The sequence below is a fragment of the Pseudopipra pipra genome, chromosome 8, assembly GCF_036250125.1.
Source record: "Pseudopipra pipra isolate bDixPip1 chromosome 8, bDixPip1.hap1, whole genome shotgun sequence".
Taxonomy (NCBI): domain Eukaryota; kingdom Metazoa; phylum Chordata; class Aves; order Passeriformes; family Pipridae; genus Pseudopipra; species Pseudopipra pipra.
This window is the reverse complement of record NC_087556.1, coordinates 201,860-216,661: the sequence shown is the minus strand read 5'-3', so window position 1 is coordinate 216,661 and position 14,802 is coordinate 201,860. Positions and strand designations below refer to the sequence as shown.

The 14,802-nt window shown below is 63.2% G+C and overlaps 3 protein-coding genes across 5 annotated transcripts in view; 2 read left to right on the top strand and 1 right to left on the bottom strand.

Annotated features, from left to right (window-relative positions):
• Positions 1-3,002, top strand: part of ASCC1 (activating signal cointegrator 1 complex subunit 1) — a 34,193-nt gene extending 31,191 nt beyond the window's left edge. For both annotated transcript variants that reach the window (XM_064662093.1, XM_064662092.1), the window contains exon 10: positions 2,302-3,002. In XM_064662093.1, the coding sequence (XP_064518163.1) occupies positions 2,302-2,418 (117 nt within the window). In that variant the 3' untranslated portion in view covers positions 2,419-3,002. The remainder of the gene's footprint in view (positions 1-2,301) is intronic.
• Positions 3,003-5,132: 2,130 nt separating this feature from the next.
• On the top strand, positions 5,133-11,068 carry SPOCK2 (SPARC (osteonectin), cwcv and kazal like domains proteoglycan 2). Its single transcript, XM_064662090.1, has 11 exons — positions 5,133-5,419; positions 7,649-7,657; positions 7,879-7,924; positions 8,219-8,333; positions 8,437-8,539; positions 8,619-8,727; positions 8,804-8,923; positions 9,018-9,236; positions 10,328-10,390; positions 10,515-10,652; positions 10,745-11,068. Exons 1-11 carry the CDS (start codon positions 5,186-5,188, stop codon positions 10,888-10,890), a joined length of 1,302 nt encoding a protein of 433 aa, XP_064518160.1. The 5' UTR covers positions 5,133-5,185; the 3' UTR covers positions 10,891-11,068.
• Positions 11,069-11,850: 782 nt separating this feature from the next.
• TYSND1 (trypsin like peroxisomal matrix peptidase 1) lies at positions 11,851-13,907 on the bottom strand. 2 transcript variants are annotated; one of them, XM_064662088.1, is made up of 4 exons: positions 12,895-13,907; positions 12,676-12,809; positions 12,400-12,585; positions 11,851-12,311 (listed from the first exon to the last, which is right to left on the bottom strand). In XM_064662088.1, the coding sequence occupies exons 1-4, from the start codon at positions 13,896-13,898 to the stop codon at positions 12,100-12,102; spliced, it is 1,536 nt and encodes a 511-aa protein (XP_064518158.1). In that variant the 5' UTR covers positions 13,899-13,907; the 3' UTR covers positions 11,851-12,099. The 2 variants fall into 2 exon arrangements, with proteins under 2 accessions (XP_064518158.1, XP_064518159.1); XM_064662089.1 differs by lacking the exon at positions 12,400-12,585.
• Positions 13,908-14,802: the final 895 nt, after the last annotated feature.

Genomic DNA, 14,802 nt, shown 5'->3' with positions numbered 1-14,802 from the left:
TGGGATGGGCTGCCCAGGGAGGGGGTGGAGTCACTGTCCCTGGAGGTGTTTAAGGACAGACTGGATGTGGCATCAGTGCTGTGATTTGGGAACTGGGGGAGGGTGGGGGATGTTGGACTGAGAGTTGGACTTGATGATCTCAGAGGTCTTTTCCAACCCGGCTGATTCTATGATTCTATGAAGGGTTTGTCTCATTAACTAATTTTTGCTTTGAAGTACACGTGTTTTGTTATAAAAACAGCTTGTGATGTACAGAGATAACATAAGCAAGTATTTGAAAGGCTCTTCCTTTGGCTGTTCTGTGTAAAGGTTTGACTTTCAGAGCTGCTGATGGGTCCAGCACATCCCAGCATTTCATTTGTTTCCTTCACAGAATTGCAAAATGGTTTGTGTTGGAAGGGACCTCAAATACCACCTCAGACCCACCCCCTGCCATGGGCAAGGACACCTTCCACCAGCCCAGGTTGCTCCAAGCCCCGTCCAGCCTGGCCTTGGACACTCCCAGGGATATAGGGGCAGCCACAGCTTCTCTGGGCAACCTGTGCCAGGGCCTCCCCACCCTCCCAAAGTAGAGTTTCTTCCTTATATATACTCTAAATCACCCTCTGTCTGTGTGAAGCTATTTCCCCTTGTCCTGTCACAACCATGCCCTTGTCCCAGAGTTCCCCTTTTAGGCACTGGAAGTGGCCTTTTCCAACCTGCAGTGAGCTCTGGAGAGCAGAAAGTCATCCTTCCTTCTGAGGTCAGCCAAAACAAAAAGAGAAAGGTGACCAACCCCTTTTTACTGCCATCTCTTATTAATGAGACATTTTATCCTGAGTCCTCCAACATGAGCGACGCAGGCTTTTGGGAACATAATTAATCTTTAATTGTATAAATCTTTAATTGTATAAAATGGAGTTTGTGTGGCTGTAGTCATTTCTCTTCTCCCTTCTCCTCCTCTCCCTCTTTGAGGTGCTTCCTTAGCACAACTCCTTTTCAGCAGGGTGCTCTCCCCTAGGGCAGTGACCCCCTGGAGCCACCACAGACAGTGTTCCTTGAAGCCAGGCTGCTGCCAGGGGGTCTCTCCCTCTGTCCCCAAGATGGGCAGGGAATCGCTTTCCCTAAGGCACTTTTGCTATGTGGAGGAGTGGCAGCAAACCCAGCAATTGTCCTGAAAGAAATCTAGCTGGTCTCCTTGTGGAAAAAAAAAAGGGTATTTGAAAAATAGAATACCCTTGGGAGAACCAACAAAAGAGCAGTTGTGCCCAAATCAGTGCCAGGCAGAGCCAAATGCCTCTTTGGAGGAGGTGAAGTGCAGCCTTTCAGATGCTAAGTAGGTATTGGGGATTTCAGTCATTCCCTGTATGGAGGAATTGATGCACCATTGGCTCCAGGAGGATTAAAGTGTTGGCTTTCCTTAGTGCCTTCTGTAATGGCAGGAAGGGCTGTGGGACTGTCTGAGCCCACACCTGCAGGGACAGATAGAACATTCAATAGGAGACAGATGGAATGGACACTCTGGAGATCTCCAAGGTGGGGAGATGTCACTGCTCAGGCCCTTGGTGACTCACAGTGCTCCGGTTAAGCAGAGTTTCAAAATTAGCATCTCCACTGAGAAGCTTTTCCTGAGGCAGAGCCGATGTTTCCAGGTAGAGCAATTTCCTGCATCTTAATGGAGCGGGAGGAGCACTTTGCACTTGGACACGCTGCCTTTCCAGCAATAATTTGGTGTAAGAAATTCTGATGTCATTTTTTTTGGTCTGCTTCATAGATTGGATTAATGGGCAGGGACACGCCCCCGGGTGCCGGAGTTGGCTTGCTTTCCTTAATTTGCACTCAAGTCTTTGCCGAACAAAGACGGATTTGTTGAACAAAGCGGGGTCAGTGCTGGGATGAGGAGCCTTGTGCCTCCAGCCTGCTCGTTTGAATTAGGACTGAGCTGTGACTGTTAAGTCGTACGTCCTGTGGCCTGGATTGGTGAAAACCTCCTGGCCTCAATCCTTGCTCCTGCAGAGCCTGCGACCTCGAGAGCCACCCGGGGGTGGCGGCCTCCGGGGCAGGAACGGCCTCCCCAGGCTCCCTCAGTGACAGTCAGCAGAGTGGGGGAGAGCTTGAGCAGCTGCTGATAAAAAGAGCAAGACAAAAAGAATTAAAGCACAGTCTTTAGGGGAAAAAATAATGTAAAGAATAGTTTCATTAATGGCAAAACAAATCTTTGAGTAGAGGCTTTTGGCAGGGCCAGCTCCTGCGGGAGAGCCTGGGCCAGCTGGAGGCTCCGTTTTTCTGGGTGCCTCTCACATGGTTTTTCTGCTCTTTCAGCTCTTTGAGAACTTCTACTTCGGAGAGGTGCAGCTGGACTCAGTGCGCCTTTCCCAGAGGTTCTCCTCGGACACCTCTGGCTACTACGCCACGTCTGGGCAGCTGTCCTTCTCCTGAAGGGGCACCTCGGCTGGGGCGGGTCCTCCCTGCGCTCAGAGGCACACGATTCCTTGCTGGAATGTTTTTAGAGGACAACAGTCTTGGATGGGAACCTGGGAACTCCAAGCAGAGGTGCCTCATGACTCCTCAAAAGCACGGGAGCCATGGCATTTCCCTGCAGCTTTTCCTAACTGTGTTGCCCGCCCTCCCTTTGGGAGTTGCCTGGGTCCTTCCTCCTCCTTTCCCTGTTCCTAACCAAAATGTCACAAAGTTGCCTGTTTGATATCTGTTGCCTGTTTGTTTTCCAAGAAAACAACTAGAACTCTGTGGCTCTCAGGGCATCGCCAGCATTTAAACGTGGCTTTATTTCAAAAGGAGGAAGTTTGTTCTTCAAATAAGTATTTAAAATCCAGGAGAGCTTCCCGGAGCACGATCTAACGATATTGAGGTCAGGAGTTGCTTGGATCTTCAGCAGCGTGATGCCTGTGTGATGTAGATCTCCAAAATAAATTAATTCCCTTCAAAAGCAAAGTGTTTATCTCCTGTTGCATGGGTTGTTTCTGTAATTAAACTATGACAATAAAAAAGCATTGATGGTAAAAGCTCTTTCCAGTGACCGTTTCGGAGCGTGTCAAAAAACATACGCCTTGTGGGTGGTTTCTCCATTAAAAGCAGCACCAGGCTCTTTGATTCCATTGTGAATCCTTCAGACATCTCAAGACGACTTTTCTTTTCCTGTAAATCTCCACATTTGGTAAAAATAGCGACACAGGCTTTCAACTCGCCCGGGGATGAACCCTTTGAAAAATGGAAGGTGCTGCTGTTTGAGTGTTTTGTAACAAAACAGGTGCTGTTGCCCATTCCTGGTTGCTTCCACAAGTGTGGAATCACACTGCCATCGAGGTGGAGAGCGTCTCAGCCAGGGGTAGGGCTGCTCCAGCAGCACCCACCTGTACCAGTGATCGTTTTTTAGAGGACTTCATCCCATTTCCTCCCTCCAGAGCAAGCCGGCTGTGTGGCCATGCACAACCAGCGCTGGGAGGTGGTTGGGATTTGGGATGGCTTTCCTTTTTCCCCTCAAGCCATTGCTGTTTGTGTTTCCAAGACCAAGCTGCCTGTGTCCTTTCCAGCCTGCCTGCCAGGAAATCAAATCATCTGTGCTTTTGAGGGGTGTCTTTGGTTGCACCCAGTTACAACCATCGGGCTTTTTATCTCCTTTTCCTTGGAGCTGAGCGCCTTTGTGCTCTCCAAAAGCCACCTTCCCAGACATTCCCTCAGCACCAGCACTCCCAGCCCAATGCAGGGAGGTGCTGAGAGCACTTCACACTGGTTGCTGTCATCTTCCCACCAGCCTGAAGAGGTGCTTGGAAAATCTCATTGGAGGAGACCTGGGATCTGCTCTCACAGCCAATGGGAAAGGGGGGATGCACCTTGGGAAGCTTCTTGGGATTTTAACAACTTACAAAGAAGTTGAGGCAAACGTGGATTTTCAATACAGAAGGGCCAACTGGAGCATATTCCTCCTCTTCCCGCTTGTGTAAACATGTTTTAGTGACAGTTATTCCAGCAAAATGTGTGTGCGCTTAAAAATTGACACCTCACCCGATCCCCTTGGAGGACATTAAGGTTTCCCTCCATCCTGAGGGTCCTGTCAGGAAGAAAAGTTGGATGTGTGCTGGGACACCCCCAGCTGCAGCTGTGAAGGAGCTGCAGCTGGTGTGAATTGTCACTTGTTGCCTACCCTGCTTTGCTCCTGCTGAGAGGAGGGAAAATCCAAAAGCAAAACCTTGGGATAGGGATGGGAGTCTTCCCCAGAGCCCCAGAATGCCATGCTGGGATGGCCGAGGGATGGGCATCACAGAGAGAGGGGTTGGAGGATGGGGGACACGAGGTGAGGACATGGCAGGGATAGAGGATAAAGGATGGGCACATAGCTGGGTGTGGGATAGGGATGCAGTAGGGACTGGGAAAGCAGGATGAGGAATACAGGATGGAGATGTGGAAGGGATGGGGACATGGCAAGGACCAGAGATGCAGGATGGAGGATGCAGGATGGAGGATGCAGAATGGAGACGTGGTAGGGATGCAGGAGGGGAACATGGCAGGGACCAGGGATGTGGGATGAGCAGAGCGGGACGGGGGTGTGGCAGAGGATACAGGATGTGGGATGGAGACTAGGTAGGGACCAGGGATACAGGATGGAGATGTGACAGGGAGGGGGGATGCAGGATGCAGGACGGGGGTGTGGCAGAATGCAGGATGGGGGATGCAGGATGGACACGGCAGGTACTGGGAATCGTGATGAGGGGTGCAGGAAGGGGATTTGACAAGGGATGCAGGATGGGGCACGTGGGGTGGAGGGTGAGGCAGGGGATGCAGCGTGGGGGGTATGGGACGGGCACGCTGCAGGGATCAGCGATGCGGGATGAGGGGTGCGGGACGAGGACTTCGGGCAGGGGGTGTGGCAGGGGACGCGGGACGCAGGGTGGGGGACGCGGGACGGGGACTGGGTCGGGAGCAGCGACGCGGAAGGGGACGGGGCAGGGCCGGGGGAGCGGAGCGGGAGCGGAGCGGGAGCGGAGCGCCGTGTCCGTGCCGTGCGGGGCCGGGGCTCTCCCCCGCCGCGGTGCCGGCGCGCAGGTGCGGCGGGCGCGGCGGAGGCCCCGCCCCGGCCCTCCCGCCGGTGCCGCCCGGTGCCGCCCCGCGGCCGCACTCGCCGCCGGCGCCTCCCCGTGCGCACCGCACCGCTCCGCACCGCGCCCGCTCCCCCCGGCGCTGCGGCAGCATGCGGGGCTGCGGCGGGCGCCGCGCCCTGCTGGCCCTGCTGGCCCTGCTGGCCCTGCTGGCCCTGCTCCTGCCCGCCGCCGCCGCCGGCCCCGGGCCCGCCGCCGGCCCCGCCACCGGCCCCGGGCCCGCCGCGGCGGGGGAGAGCCCCGGCAATTTCATGGAGGACGAGCAGTGGCTCTCCTCCATCTCTCAGTACGGCGGCAGGATCAAGCACTGGAACCGCTTCCGAGACGTGAGTCCGCGCCGGCGGCGGGGCGGGGGGGGACGGGACGCGCCGCCGGGCACCGGGAGCCCCCTCCCCGCACTCCCCGCCCCGCCGCTGCGGCTGCCGCAGCGCGACCCTCCTCGGCCCCGGCCCGGCCCCGGCCCCTTCGTGGGCGGCCGGGGATGCTCGGCGCTGTCCGCACCCCGCCGCGGCCGTGGGCGGCTGCCGGCCCCGGTACCCGGGGGATGCTCCACGGCCCCGGTGCCAGGGGGATGCTTCCCGGCTCCGGCAGCGCCGACGCCTCCGTGCCCATAGCCAGAGCTGCTTGGCTGATGCCAAGGCCACCGTGGCCACGGCTTGATGCCAAAGCGACTCTTTCCGGGGAGCGGGGGGTGCTGTCCCCTGCAGCCTCTCTCTCCCCGTGCCCCACACCGAGGTGCAGGCAGGCCCCGCCTGCCCTTTGCGGGCAGCACGAGGGGGCTGCGCCGTGGCCTCAGCCCCTCGGTGACAGCTCAGCCCGGGTCAGGGCACGGGCATCCTCCCGGGCTCCCGCTCCCCCAGCCCCGCGGGGTGTCCCCCGCGCCCCTCGGGGTGCCGCAGCCGGGCCGGCCCTGCCTCCGCGGGGTGGTGATCCCTGGGGATGGGGGGGTCGCGAGGCAGCGAGGATGAGGATGAGGATGCATGCACTGCCGGAGGAGCGCGGGCACACCTGACACACCGGGCTCAGCATCCTGTCACCCTTCGGTGTTACGCAGCCCTTGCCGAGCAGCCTCAACGGCGTTTAATTTTATGGGGCAATCGGGGGGGTTTCGCGGGCTCGTTTTTCACCCCCCAGCCTGTGTCCCCCGGCGAGGGGACGTGGTGCTGCAGCCCCATCGGGGTGGGGCAGGGCACCTGCAGCAGCCGAGTGGGGACGGGGCACACCCCGAGCCGCCTCCCCACCCCGAGCCAGCCCCTCCGGTCTTTGTTCAGATGCGCACTCGGGTTCACCTTGGCAGCAAGGATGCGATGGATGGATGGATGGCAGCAAGGGAGAGGTGCCCAGTGCAGGGCAGGGAGCACCACCCCCCAGATAAACCAGTTTAGGGGGGCAGAGCACGGATGAGGGTGCAAGGGATGGGGTAAACGCCCCACTGGAGACCCCTGCCAGCAACACACCCTTTGGCCAACGCCAGTGCTGGGCACCTGGGCCCCCGGATGGCTGCGGGTGCTCGAGGGGAGCACGTGTGGTGTGCCCCCATGGAAATGAGCATCCCCGGCGGGGCTCAAGGCCAAGGGACCCCCATCTGTGGGTGCTGGCAGCACACGTGGGGCCCACCCGGCTGTGCCAGGGCTGCCAAGCTGGGGGGGCTTCAGCCCTTCCAGCGGTTCGCGTGGATTAATAAGCAAATCCATGGATTTGTGGGGGTTTCGGCTGAGCAGCACCGGTGTGGGGAAGCACGGGGAGGAGGAGGCCGGCGGCCGTGGCGAGACCCGCGCCGCAGGAGCTGCCGGGCGCCGCAGTGTTACTAATCACGGCACGGGAACGAGGGATCGATTGCGGTGCGAACACCGCCGCGGCGGAGAGAGACATCCCCTCCGGATCTGCCTCCCGTGCCCCTGCTTCCAGCTGCCATCCCTGCCCCGCTCGCCCTCTCCCGGGCGGCGGCAATGCTCCTACCCCATCACAAATGCTCCTACCCCATCACAAAGCCCACCCCGGAGCATCTCGCGGGGCGGGCGATGCCGCTGCCTGGAGGGTTTGAGTCCCCGCTGCTCCCTCCCACCCCCGGGATGCCTTCGGCGTCCCGGGAGAGCAGCTCTCCCAGGAGAGTGACATCCATCTTGGCCTGCTCCTTCTGGGCTCGCTATTGAAAATCCAGGGTGGCGGCACCACGGGAATCCTGTCAGGGCCTCTCTCTGCACCTCGAAGGGCTCCCTCCACCCGATGCCTTTTTCATCCCTGTTCCTTGCCTTTCCCGGCTGGCTGATGGGGAAAGGCTTTATCCTCTGTGAAGGCTCTCCAGGATTACAGGTCTGGAGCCAGAGATGAGGGAGAACATTGGTGGTTGGTGCCAGTGATCTCCAGGGCCTGTGACGAGGGCTGTGGGCACCAGAAGGTCGGGGTGGCCCGCTGGCACAGGGTGCCGGTCCCTGTGGGCTGGGGCCGGGAGGGGGAGCTTTGGGCTGCCCCGGGGCTGACCGAGAGCATTCCTGCTCTCTCTTTCTCTCTCTTTTCTCGGTGCCGGCCGGGCTGTCTCGCTGCTGCGCTGCCAGGAGGTGGAGGTGAGCCTCGAGGGGCTGCCGAGGGGGCGGCACTCCGCTTTCTGTGGGGGGAGAGGCTGCTCCCCAGCCCTGCTCGCTGCCCTCCTGGTGTGGAGGTGCCCGAGGAGGGTGTGCAGGGGGAATGTTGCCGGGTTGGTGGCCCCGAGCAGGGAGGTGGCACACCTGGCCCGGTGTCACCTCTCCTGCCACCTGCACTCACCCAGGCTCTACCCAATTTGCAGGATGACTACATCAAGAGCTGGGAAGACAACCAGCCCGGGGACGAAGGTACCACCGGGATGGGTTTGGGATGGGGCACAGTGGGCTTGGTGCCAGCCAGTATGGTGGGGGGTGGGGGGTGTAACATTTTCTGCCTGCACCCCTGGAGATTTTCCCTTCCGGCCGGGAGCGGTGGCAGGGCCTGTGCGTGCCAGGAAGCAGCAGCTGGTGCTGGGGTGGCCGCCCAGCTGTGGCCTGAATGGTGCTTTGTGCTGGGCCGGCTCGTGGCCAGCGCTGCTGGGGCTCCCCGGGGGACAACCCGCCTGCCCCTCTGCCTGCCCCGGCCCCTCTCTGCCCCCTCAGCCCTGGACACCACGAAGGACCCCTGCCAGAAGGTGAAGTGCAGCCGGCACAAGGTGTGTGTGGCACAGGGCTACCAGCGCGCCATGTGCATCAGCCGCAAGAAGCTGGAGCACAGGTAGGAGGTTGGTGGGGCCGGGGCTGAGCGGGCGGTGGGAGGGTGGGGGGGCTGAGGCGGGGGCTCGGCGCCATTCCCCCCGTGCCTCCCTTGCCCCGTGCAGGATCAAGCCGCTGGGCCCCAAGGCGCACGGGGGCTGCAAGCCCTGCCACGCCGCCCCGCTGGCCGCAGTCTGCGGCTCCGACGGCCACACCTACAGCTCGGCGGTAAGGACGGCGGCACCGCCACGGGGAGGGGATGCTGTGCCCCGTGTCCCCCCACTGACACCCCGCTGCCGCCCCGCAGTGCAAGCTGGAGCAGCAGGCGTGCCTGGCCAGCAAGCAGCTGACGGTGCGGTGCGAGGGGCAGTGCCCCTGCCCGACCCCGCACGGTCCCGCTGGCGACGGAAAGCAAGGTGAGCGGGATGGAGGGGCACCCAGACCTCTCCCCAAGCTCTGCCCGGCCTGACGCTGCCTCCCTGGGACCCCCAGACTTGTGCACCGGGCAGGATCTGGCCGACCTGGGCGACCGCCTGCGCGACTGGTTCCAGCTCCTGCGGGAGAACGCCAAGCAGAACGGCTCCGGAGGGCTCCCCGCCAGCCCCGCCACTGGTACGTGTCCCTGCCACCCGCCCCTGGGGAGGGCACATGGGGGGCTCTCCCCCGCGGGTAGCTGGGCAGCCACGGGGCTCATCCTGCCCTGCAGCGCTGGAGAGGAGCGTGGCAGCCACCTGCAAGGAGGCGGTGGGGTGGATGTTCGCCCGGCTGGACACGAGCGGGGACATGTTCCTGGAGGCGGCCGAGCTGGGCGCCATCAACCTGGACAAGTACGAGGTTTGCATCCGCGCCTTCTTCAACTCCTGCGACACCTCCAGGGATGGCCGAGTCTCCGCGCCAGAGTGGTGCTTCTGCTTCTGGAGGGAAAGTGCGTCGCCCCAGGGCAGGGGGAGGCGGCGGGGGTGGGTGTTCTGCTGTGGGTTGGGGGGCTGTGCCATGGGGGATGCACACTGTGGGATCGGGGGGATGCACGCCCTGGAATCTGTGCCCTGGGGTTGGGGTTAGTGGAGCAGAGGATGTACATCATGGGGCCATGGGGAATCTGTGCTGTGGGGTTGGGGTTGGAACAGGGGGAATGTACAACACAGGGTCATGGGGAATGCATTTGTGGGATTGGGGGACAATGTACATCATGGGGTCAGGGGGAATCCATGCTGTGGGGTTGGGGTGTGTGTGGGATGTTTGCCTTGGGGGGAGGTACACCATGGGGTCTGGGGGGCTTGCAAACCATGAGGGGGATGCATCCCGTGGGATTGGGGTATGCATGCCGTAGAATCCCTGCTGTGGGATTGGGGCTAATGCAGCAGGGGATGTACATCACAGGGTTCTGGGGAATCCGTGCTGTGGGTTTGGGGTTGCGGGGTGATGTACATCATGGGGTCATGGGGAGTCCATTTTGTGGGATTGGGGTTGGGGGGGATGTACATCATGGAGGGAATGCACATCGTGCTGTGGGGTTGGGATTTGTGTGGGATGTTTGCCATGGGGGGAGGTACCCCATGGGGTCTAAGGGGGTTGCAAACCATGAGGGGGATGCATCCCATGGGATTTGGGGGGATGCATGCTGTGGGGGCATGGAGAATGCATGCTGTGGGGTCAGGGGGCAGTTACACAGTGAGGGAGGCATGAGGGGTGTGCACACTGTGGGTCATGGGGAAGCACATCATGGGTTAAGGGGCGATCCACACCGTGGGGGATGCACGCTGTGGGGTCAGGGGGGATGTAATCTATAGGTTGGCAGGGATGCACATCATGGGGATGCACAGAGTGGAGTTGGACACACACACACCATGGGAAATGCACACTGTGGGTTTGGGGGCATGCAGTCCATGGGTTGGGGGGATGCACATCGGGGGGATGCACACCACGGAGTTGGGGGGGATGCCCATCATGGGGACGAATGCTGTGGGTTCAGGGGGTGCACACCCACCCTAAGAGTGGCGTGTGGGGGTGCTGCAGAGCCGCCCTGCCTCCGGGAGCTGGAGAAGATTCAGATCCAAGAAGCCACCAAAAAAAAGCCGGGTGAGTGGGGCGTCCCAGGGCCCTCCTCCCCAGCAGTGCCGGGCTGGGACGAGGACGGGGAGCTCCCTGGGGGGCTCTGGCACTGCACTGTGTTTGGGGGTTGGGGGGCCCTTGCTCTCTGCAGGCACCTTCATCCCCAGCTGCGATGAGGATGGGTACTACCGGCGGGCACAGTGCGAGCCGGGCGGCGGCGAGTGCTGGTGCGTGGACCAGCACGGGGCCGAGCTGACGGGCACCCGCGGCCATGGCAGCCCCGACTGCGGTGAGAGCTGGGGGGAGCCCCGCCCGGGGACGGGGCTGCAGCCCCGGGAACCCCCCCGTGAGCCTCTGCCCCTCGCCCTCCTCCTTCCCCAGATGAGGCAACGGGGTTCTCGGGAGACTTCGGGAGCAGCGTGGGCTGGGAGGACGAGGAGGAGAAGGAGCCAGAGGAGGCGGGCGAGGAAGGCGAGGAAGAGGAGGGCGAAGCGGGCGAGGGTGACGACGGCGGCTACATCTGGTAGAGGAGCGGGAGAGCCCGGTGGGCGGCACGGCCGGGAGGCAGCCCCCCAGCTGGGGGTCCCTGTGACCCCCCCGCTGCCGGTGTGGCGAGGGGTGGGTGCGTCTCCCCCGGCCCCGTGCGGGACGGGGTGTCGGGGTGCTCGCCCAGGGAGGGGGCGAGCGGGGCGGGGGGGGGGGCCGCGCTTGTGCGAATTTGAGCTTTTTTTTTTTTTGGGTAGAGCCTTGTAGGCCTAGTGTGCTGCTGCGTGGTCTTCAACCGGGCAAACGGCGCTAATAAAAGTGGGAAAAAAGGAAAAAAACCCAACCAACAAAAAAAAACCCCTATAGAGAAGCTTCCCCCCCGCCCCTCCCTCCCTGCATCCCCCTCCATGTTGTGCTTGCGTGGCTGCCCCGGCCCCGGCGTTGTGTAGCGGCTGTGAAATAAATACCCCGTGCTGTGTCAAACACTCGCCCGCCCGTTCCTCCCCCGCCACCCCCCGGCACTGCAGGGGTCCTGGGGAGGTGGCGGTGGTGACAGTGTGCCCTCCCTCCCCCGTGAGGGGGCACTGCTGGGGTGGAGGAGTGGGTAGGGGTGGGAGGGACCCCCTCCCAAGTGCCCTGTGTTTGGTCCCTGCACTCCGCTGACGTGGTGCTGGAACTGATGTCCCTCCCTGGGGATGTGTCCCCACCCCAGCTCCTGACTCTCAAGGACCCCAAGGATTTGCCCCGTTTACAGTTCCTGACCCTCTCCAGGACCCCAGGCCTCAAAATAAACCCCTCCCCACCCCCACAGGGTTCTGAGCCACAGGACTCATATCTGCCCTCCTCGTCCTGGACCCCAACCTTAAGCTCGACCCAGTCCTCTACCCCTGACCCAGAACATCCCTTGCAGGACCTGTTCCTCCCTCAGTCCAACCCACACCCCAGCCCAGACCTCCACCACCGCCCCCCGCAGCCGCTCAGCACCACGGGACACCAGGGCCTCAACTCACAGCATTTATGGCTCTGGGGAGAAACTAAAACAATACAAACCCCAAATCTCCCCATCTTGGGCCTGTCAGCAGCTGGCAAAGGCACTGTGTGGTGTCCCTGCCCCAGAGTGCCCACCCTCCACCGGCTCCGCGGGGTCCAGGCGCTCGGGCCCCACACTGAACAGGGGCCATGGCAGCTCCATCCCTGGCACCTTGGTCCTGGTACCTCAGTCCACAGCACGAGCCGCCCGGGATGGGGGGTCAGAGCTTGCTGGGGGGTCCTGGCTGCTGCTGGAGCCTCCAGGCCGCCCGCACCCCCTGTGCCGTGCGGTTGAGCCCGGCGAAGGCGCCGGGGTCGCGGGTGCGGCGGTACTGCGCCACGAGGGGCTGCAGGACCGTGATGGGGATGCAGAAGTTGAGGTGGGGGTAGGTGGCCCCCACACCGTTGTCCCGGGTGTTGCTGGCCACGATCCCTGGCAAGGAGAGGAGCGATGCCCACGTCACGGGGTGTGGCCGGGGGGCAGCCACGGGACCCCCCTCCCCACTGCACCCCTGGCTCACCCATGAGGCACCCGCTGCGGGAGGAGATGAGGGGGCCGCCGCTGGAGCCCCCGTGCACGGCACAGGTGGTCTGCAGCATGACAGGGTGCCCCTCCACTGCCACCACGGCCGAGAGGATCCCTGCTGTCACCGAGGGGCCACACGCCCGCCCCAGCGCCCCGAAGCCCACCACGCTCACCTCTTCTCCTGGGGGGGAAAGGCGGAGGCAAGAGGTGGGTGCACAGGGGGTTATGTCCCCCCCTCCACCCCAACACCCCGTGTCCCCCCGCTGCTTACCTGGGAAGAAGGTGTCTGCAGGGCACGGGGGGAGGAAGCCTGGCACGCTCTCCTCCAGCTCCACCACCGCCACGTCAAAGGGGGACGACTCCTCGGTGGCAAACACCACGCGTCCCCTGAGGACTGCGGCATCCCTGAGGACACGGCAGACGAGATGTCATACGAGGGGACTCGCGGGGCGGGGGGGGGACGAGGTGTGGGACACGCGGCCGCACTCACCGTCCAGGGCCAGCCGCGGGCGTCACACGGAGCGGGGTTCTGGCCTCCACCACGTGCCGGCAGGTGAGGAGCATCCTCGGCGCCAGCAGCACCCCGGAGCCCCACGTCGCCCCGCACTCCACCAGCGCCGTCCAGCCCAGCGGGTCCCGCCCGCCGCCCGCCGGCACCGCAGCCACCCAGGCGGGCACGGGCGGCACCGCGACCCCGGCCTCGCCCAGCACGGCGGCGCTGCCGCGCAGGATGGCGGCGAGCGAGCAGAGCAGCGTGAGCCCGACCCACTCGGCGCCCTTCCAGCACAGGGACGCGGCGATCACGGCCACCACGCGCGGCCCGCCGGGCGCGGGCACGAAGGCGGCGCCGCCCTCGGTGCCGGGCAGGCAGCGCGCGTCCGTGAGCACCAGCGCGTTCTCCTCGCCCGCCAGGTTGCTGACCACCCCCCGGCTCAGCGTGTTCAGGAACAGCTCGGGGCACGCGTCTCCGAAGGGGGTCCCGCAGGCCAGCAGCGCCTGCCCCTTCCGCAGGCAGCCCGCGCTGCCCCGCGCCGCCCACTCGCCCGCGGGCTCGTCCAGCGCGGGCACCCGCAGCCAGGCGAACCAGGGCAGCGCCCGCGGGTCCGCCCCGGCCTCCTCCTCCTGCTCCGCCGCCGCCGCGAACCGCCACCGCTCGGCCCGCCCGAAGCCGCGCTCCAGCGCCCGCCGGAAGGGCGCGCAGGGCACCAGCGCCAGCAGACGCGCCCCGAGCTCCCGCGGCGGGCCCTGCTCCCCGCGCAGCAGCACCCGGGGCCGCGGGACCGGCCGCAGCGCGCCGGGCGGCAGCGCCGCGGGGCTCTCCCAGGCGGCGGGGCCGGCGCGCAGGAACGGCGCGAAGGGGGCGGCGGGGCAGAGCACGAGCGCGGGCCGGCGGCTCAGCACCACCCCGCTGCAGCCCCCGCCGGGCCCCGCGCCGCCCGCGCCCCCCGGCGCCCCCCGCACCCGCACGGCGCAGCACGGCGGGGCCGCCGCCATCCCGGGCACCCCGGGCACCGCCCCCGGCACCGCCCCCCGCGCCCATTGGCCCCCGCCCCGCGCCCTCCCCATTGGGCGCACGTGGCGGACACGCCCCCCAGGAACCCGCCGGGGGGGGCGGGACCCTCGGCCCGGGGCTGCACCGGGACACCGGGATCCGGGGACCCCATGGCCAGGCTTGCTCTCCACCTTCCCAAGGGCAGCATCTCCTCCGGGGGCTCACCCGCAGCAAGTCACCGCCACCACCTGCGACTCCTGGAACGCTTCCATCAACGCTGTCTCCGCACAATCCTAAACATCCCCTGGTCAGATGATGTGACCAATCCATCTGTTCTAGAGCAAGCAGCAGTCACAAGTATTGAGGCCGAGTTATGAGAACACAGCTGGGCTGGGCAGGGCACGTCTCCTGGATGAAGGACCAACCACCCCCTCCCTAAGATCCTGCTTTATGGTGAACTTGCCACCGGCTGCTGCATGAGAGGAGCCCCAAAGAGGAGATACAAGACAAGGACTCCCTGAAACAACATCTCTGCCTTGGCCATATTGATCATCATAACTGGTCTACTCTGGCCTCCAATCGGGAGGTCTGCAGACACACCATCTATAACGCTGCTGATGCCTTTGAGAACGCAGCAGGATCACCCTGGAGGAGAAAAGACAAAGCAGAAAGAATCGTGTCTTGCAGAATTTACCACCTAAGGAGTCTCTGCTGTGCCTTTTGCAACCGGACGTGCCTGTCTCATATTGGCCTTTTTAGCCACCAGCATGCTTGGAACAAACGTGGGTAGAGCCCTCCCCAAATCTTCGTTCACAAAGCCCAGCCATGATGATGATGAGAACAAATAGAATACTCTGAGTTGGAAGGGACCCACAGGGATCACTGAGTACAGCTCCTGGCCCTGTA

Excerpts from the sequence above, each read along its gene's own strand:
- SPOCK2 (XM_064662090.1), top strand. The coding sequence starts at position 5,186 with ATGCGGGGCTGCGGCGGGCGCCGCGCCCTGCTGGCCCTGCTGGCCCTG. Across the intron at positions 8,334-8,436 it reads CGCAAGAAGCTGGAGCACAG|GATCAAGCCGCTGGGCCCCA; the intron begins GTAGGAGGTTGG and ends TGCCCCGTGCAG. Across the intron at positions 10,391-10,514 it reads AGCCACCAAAAAAAAGCCGG|GCACCTTCATCCCCAGCTGC; the intron begins GTGAGTGGGGCG and ends TGCTCTCTGCAG.
- TYSND1 (XM_064662088.1), bottom strand. The coding sequence starts at position 13,898 with ATGGCGGCGGCCCCGCCGTGCTGCGCCGTGCGGGTGCGGGGGGCGCCG. Across the intron at positions 12,810-12,894 it reads CCCGCGGCTGGCCCTGGACG|GGATGCCGCAGTCCTCAGGG; the intron begins GTGAGTGCGGCC and ends CCGTGTCCTCAG. Across the intron at positions 12,586-12,675 it reads TGCAGACACCTTCTTCCCAG|GAGAAGAGGTGAGCGTGGTG; the intron begins GTAAGCAGCGGG and ends TTTCCCCCCCAG.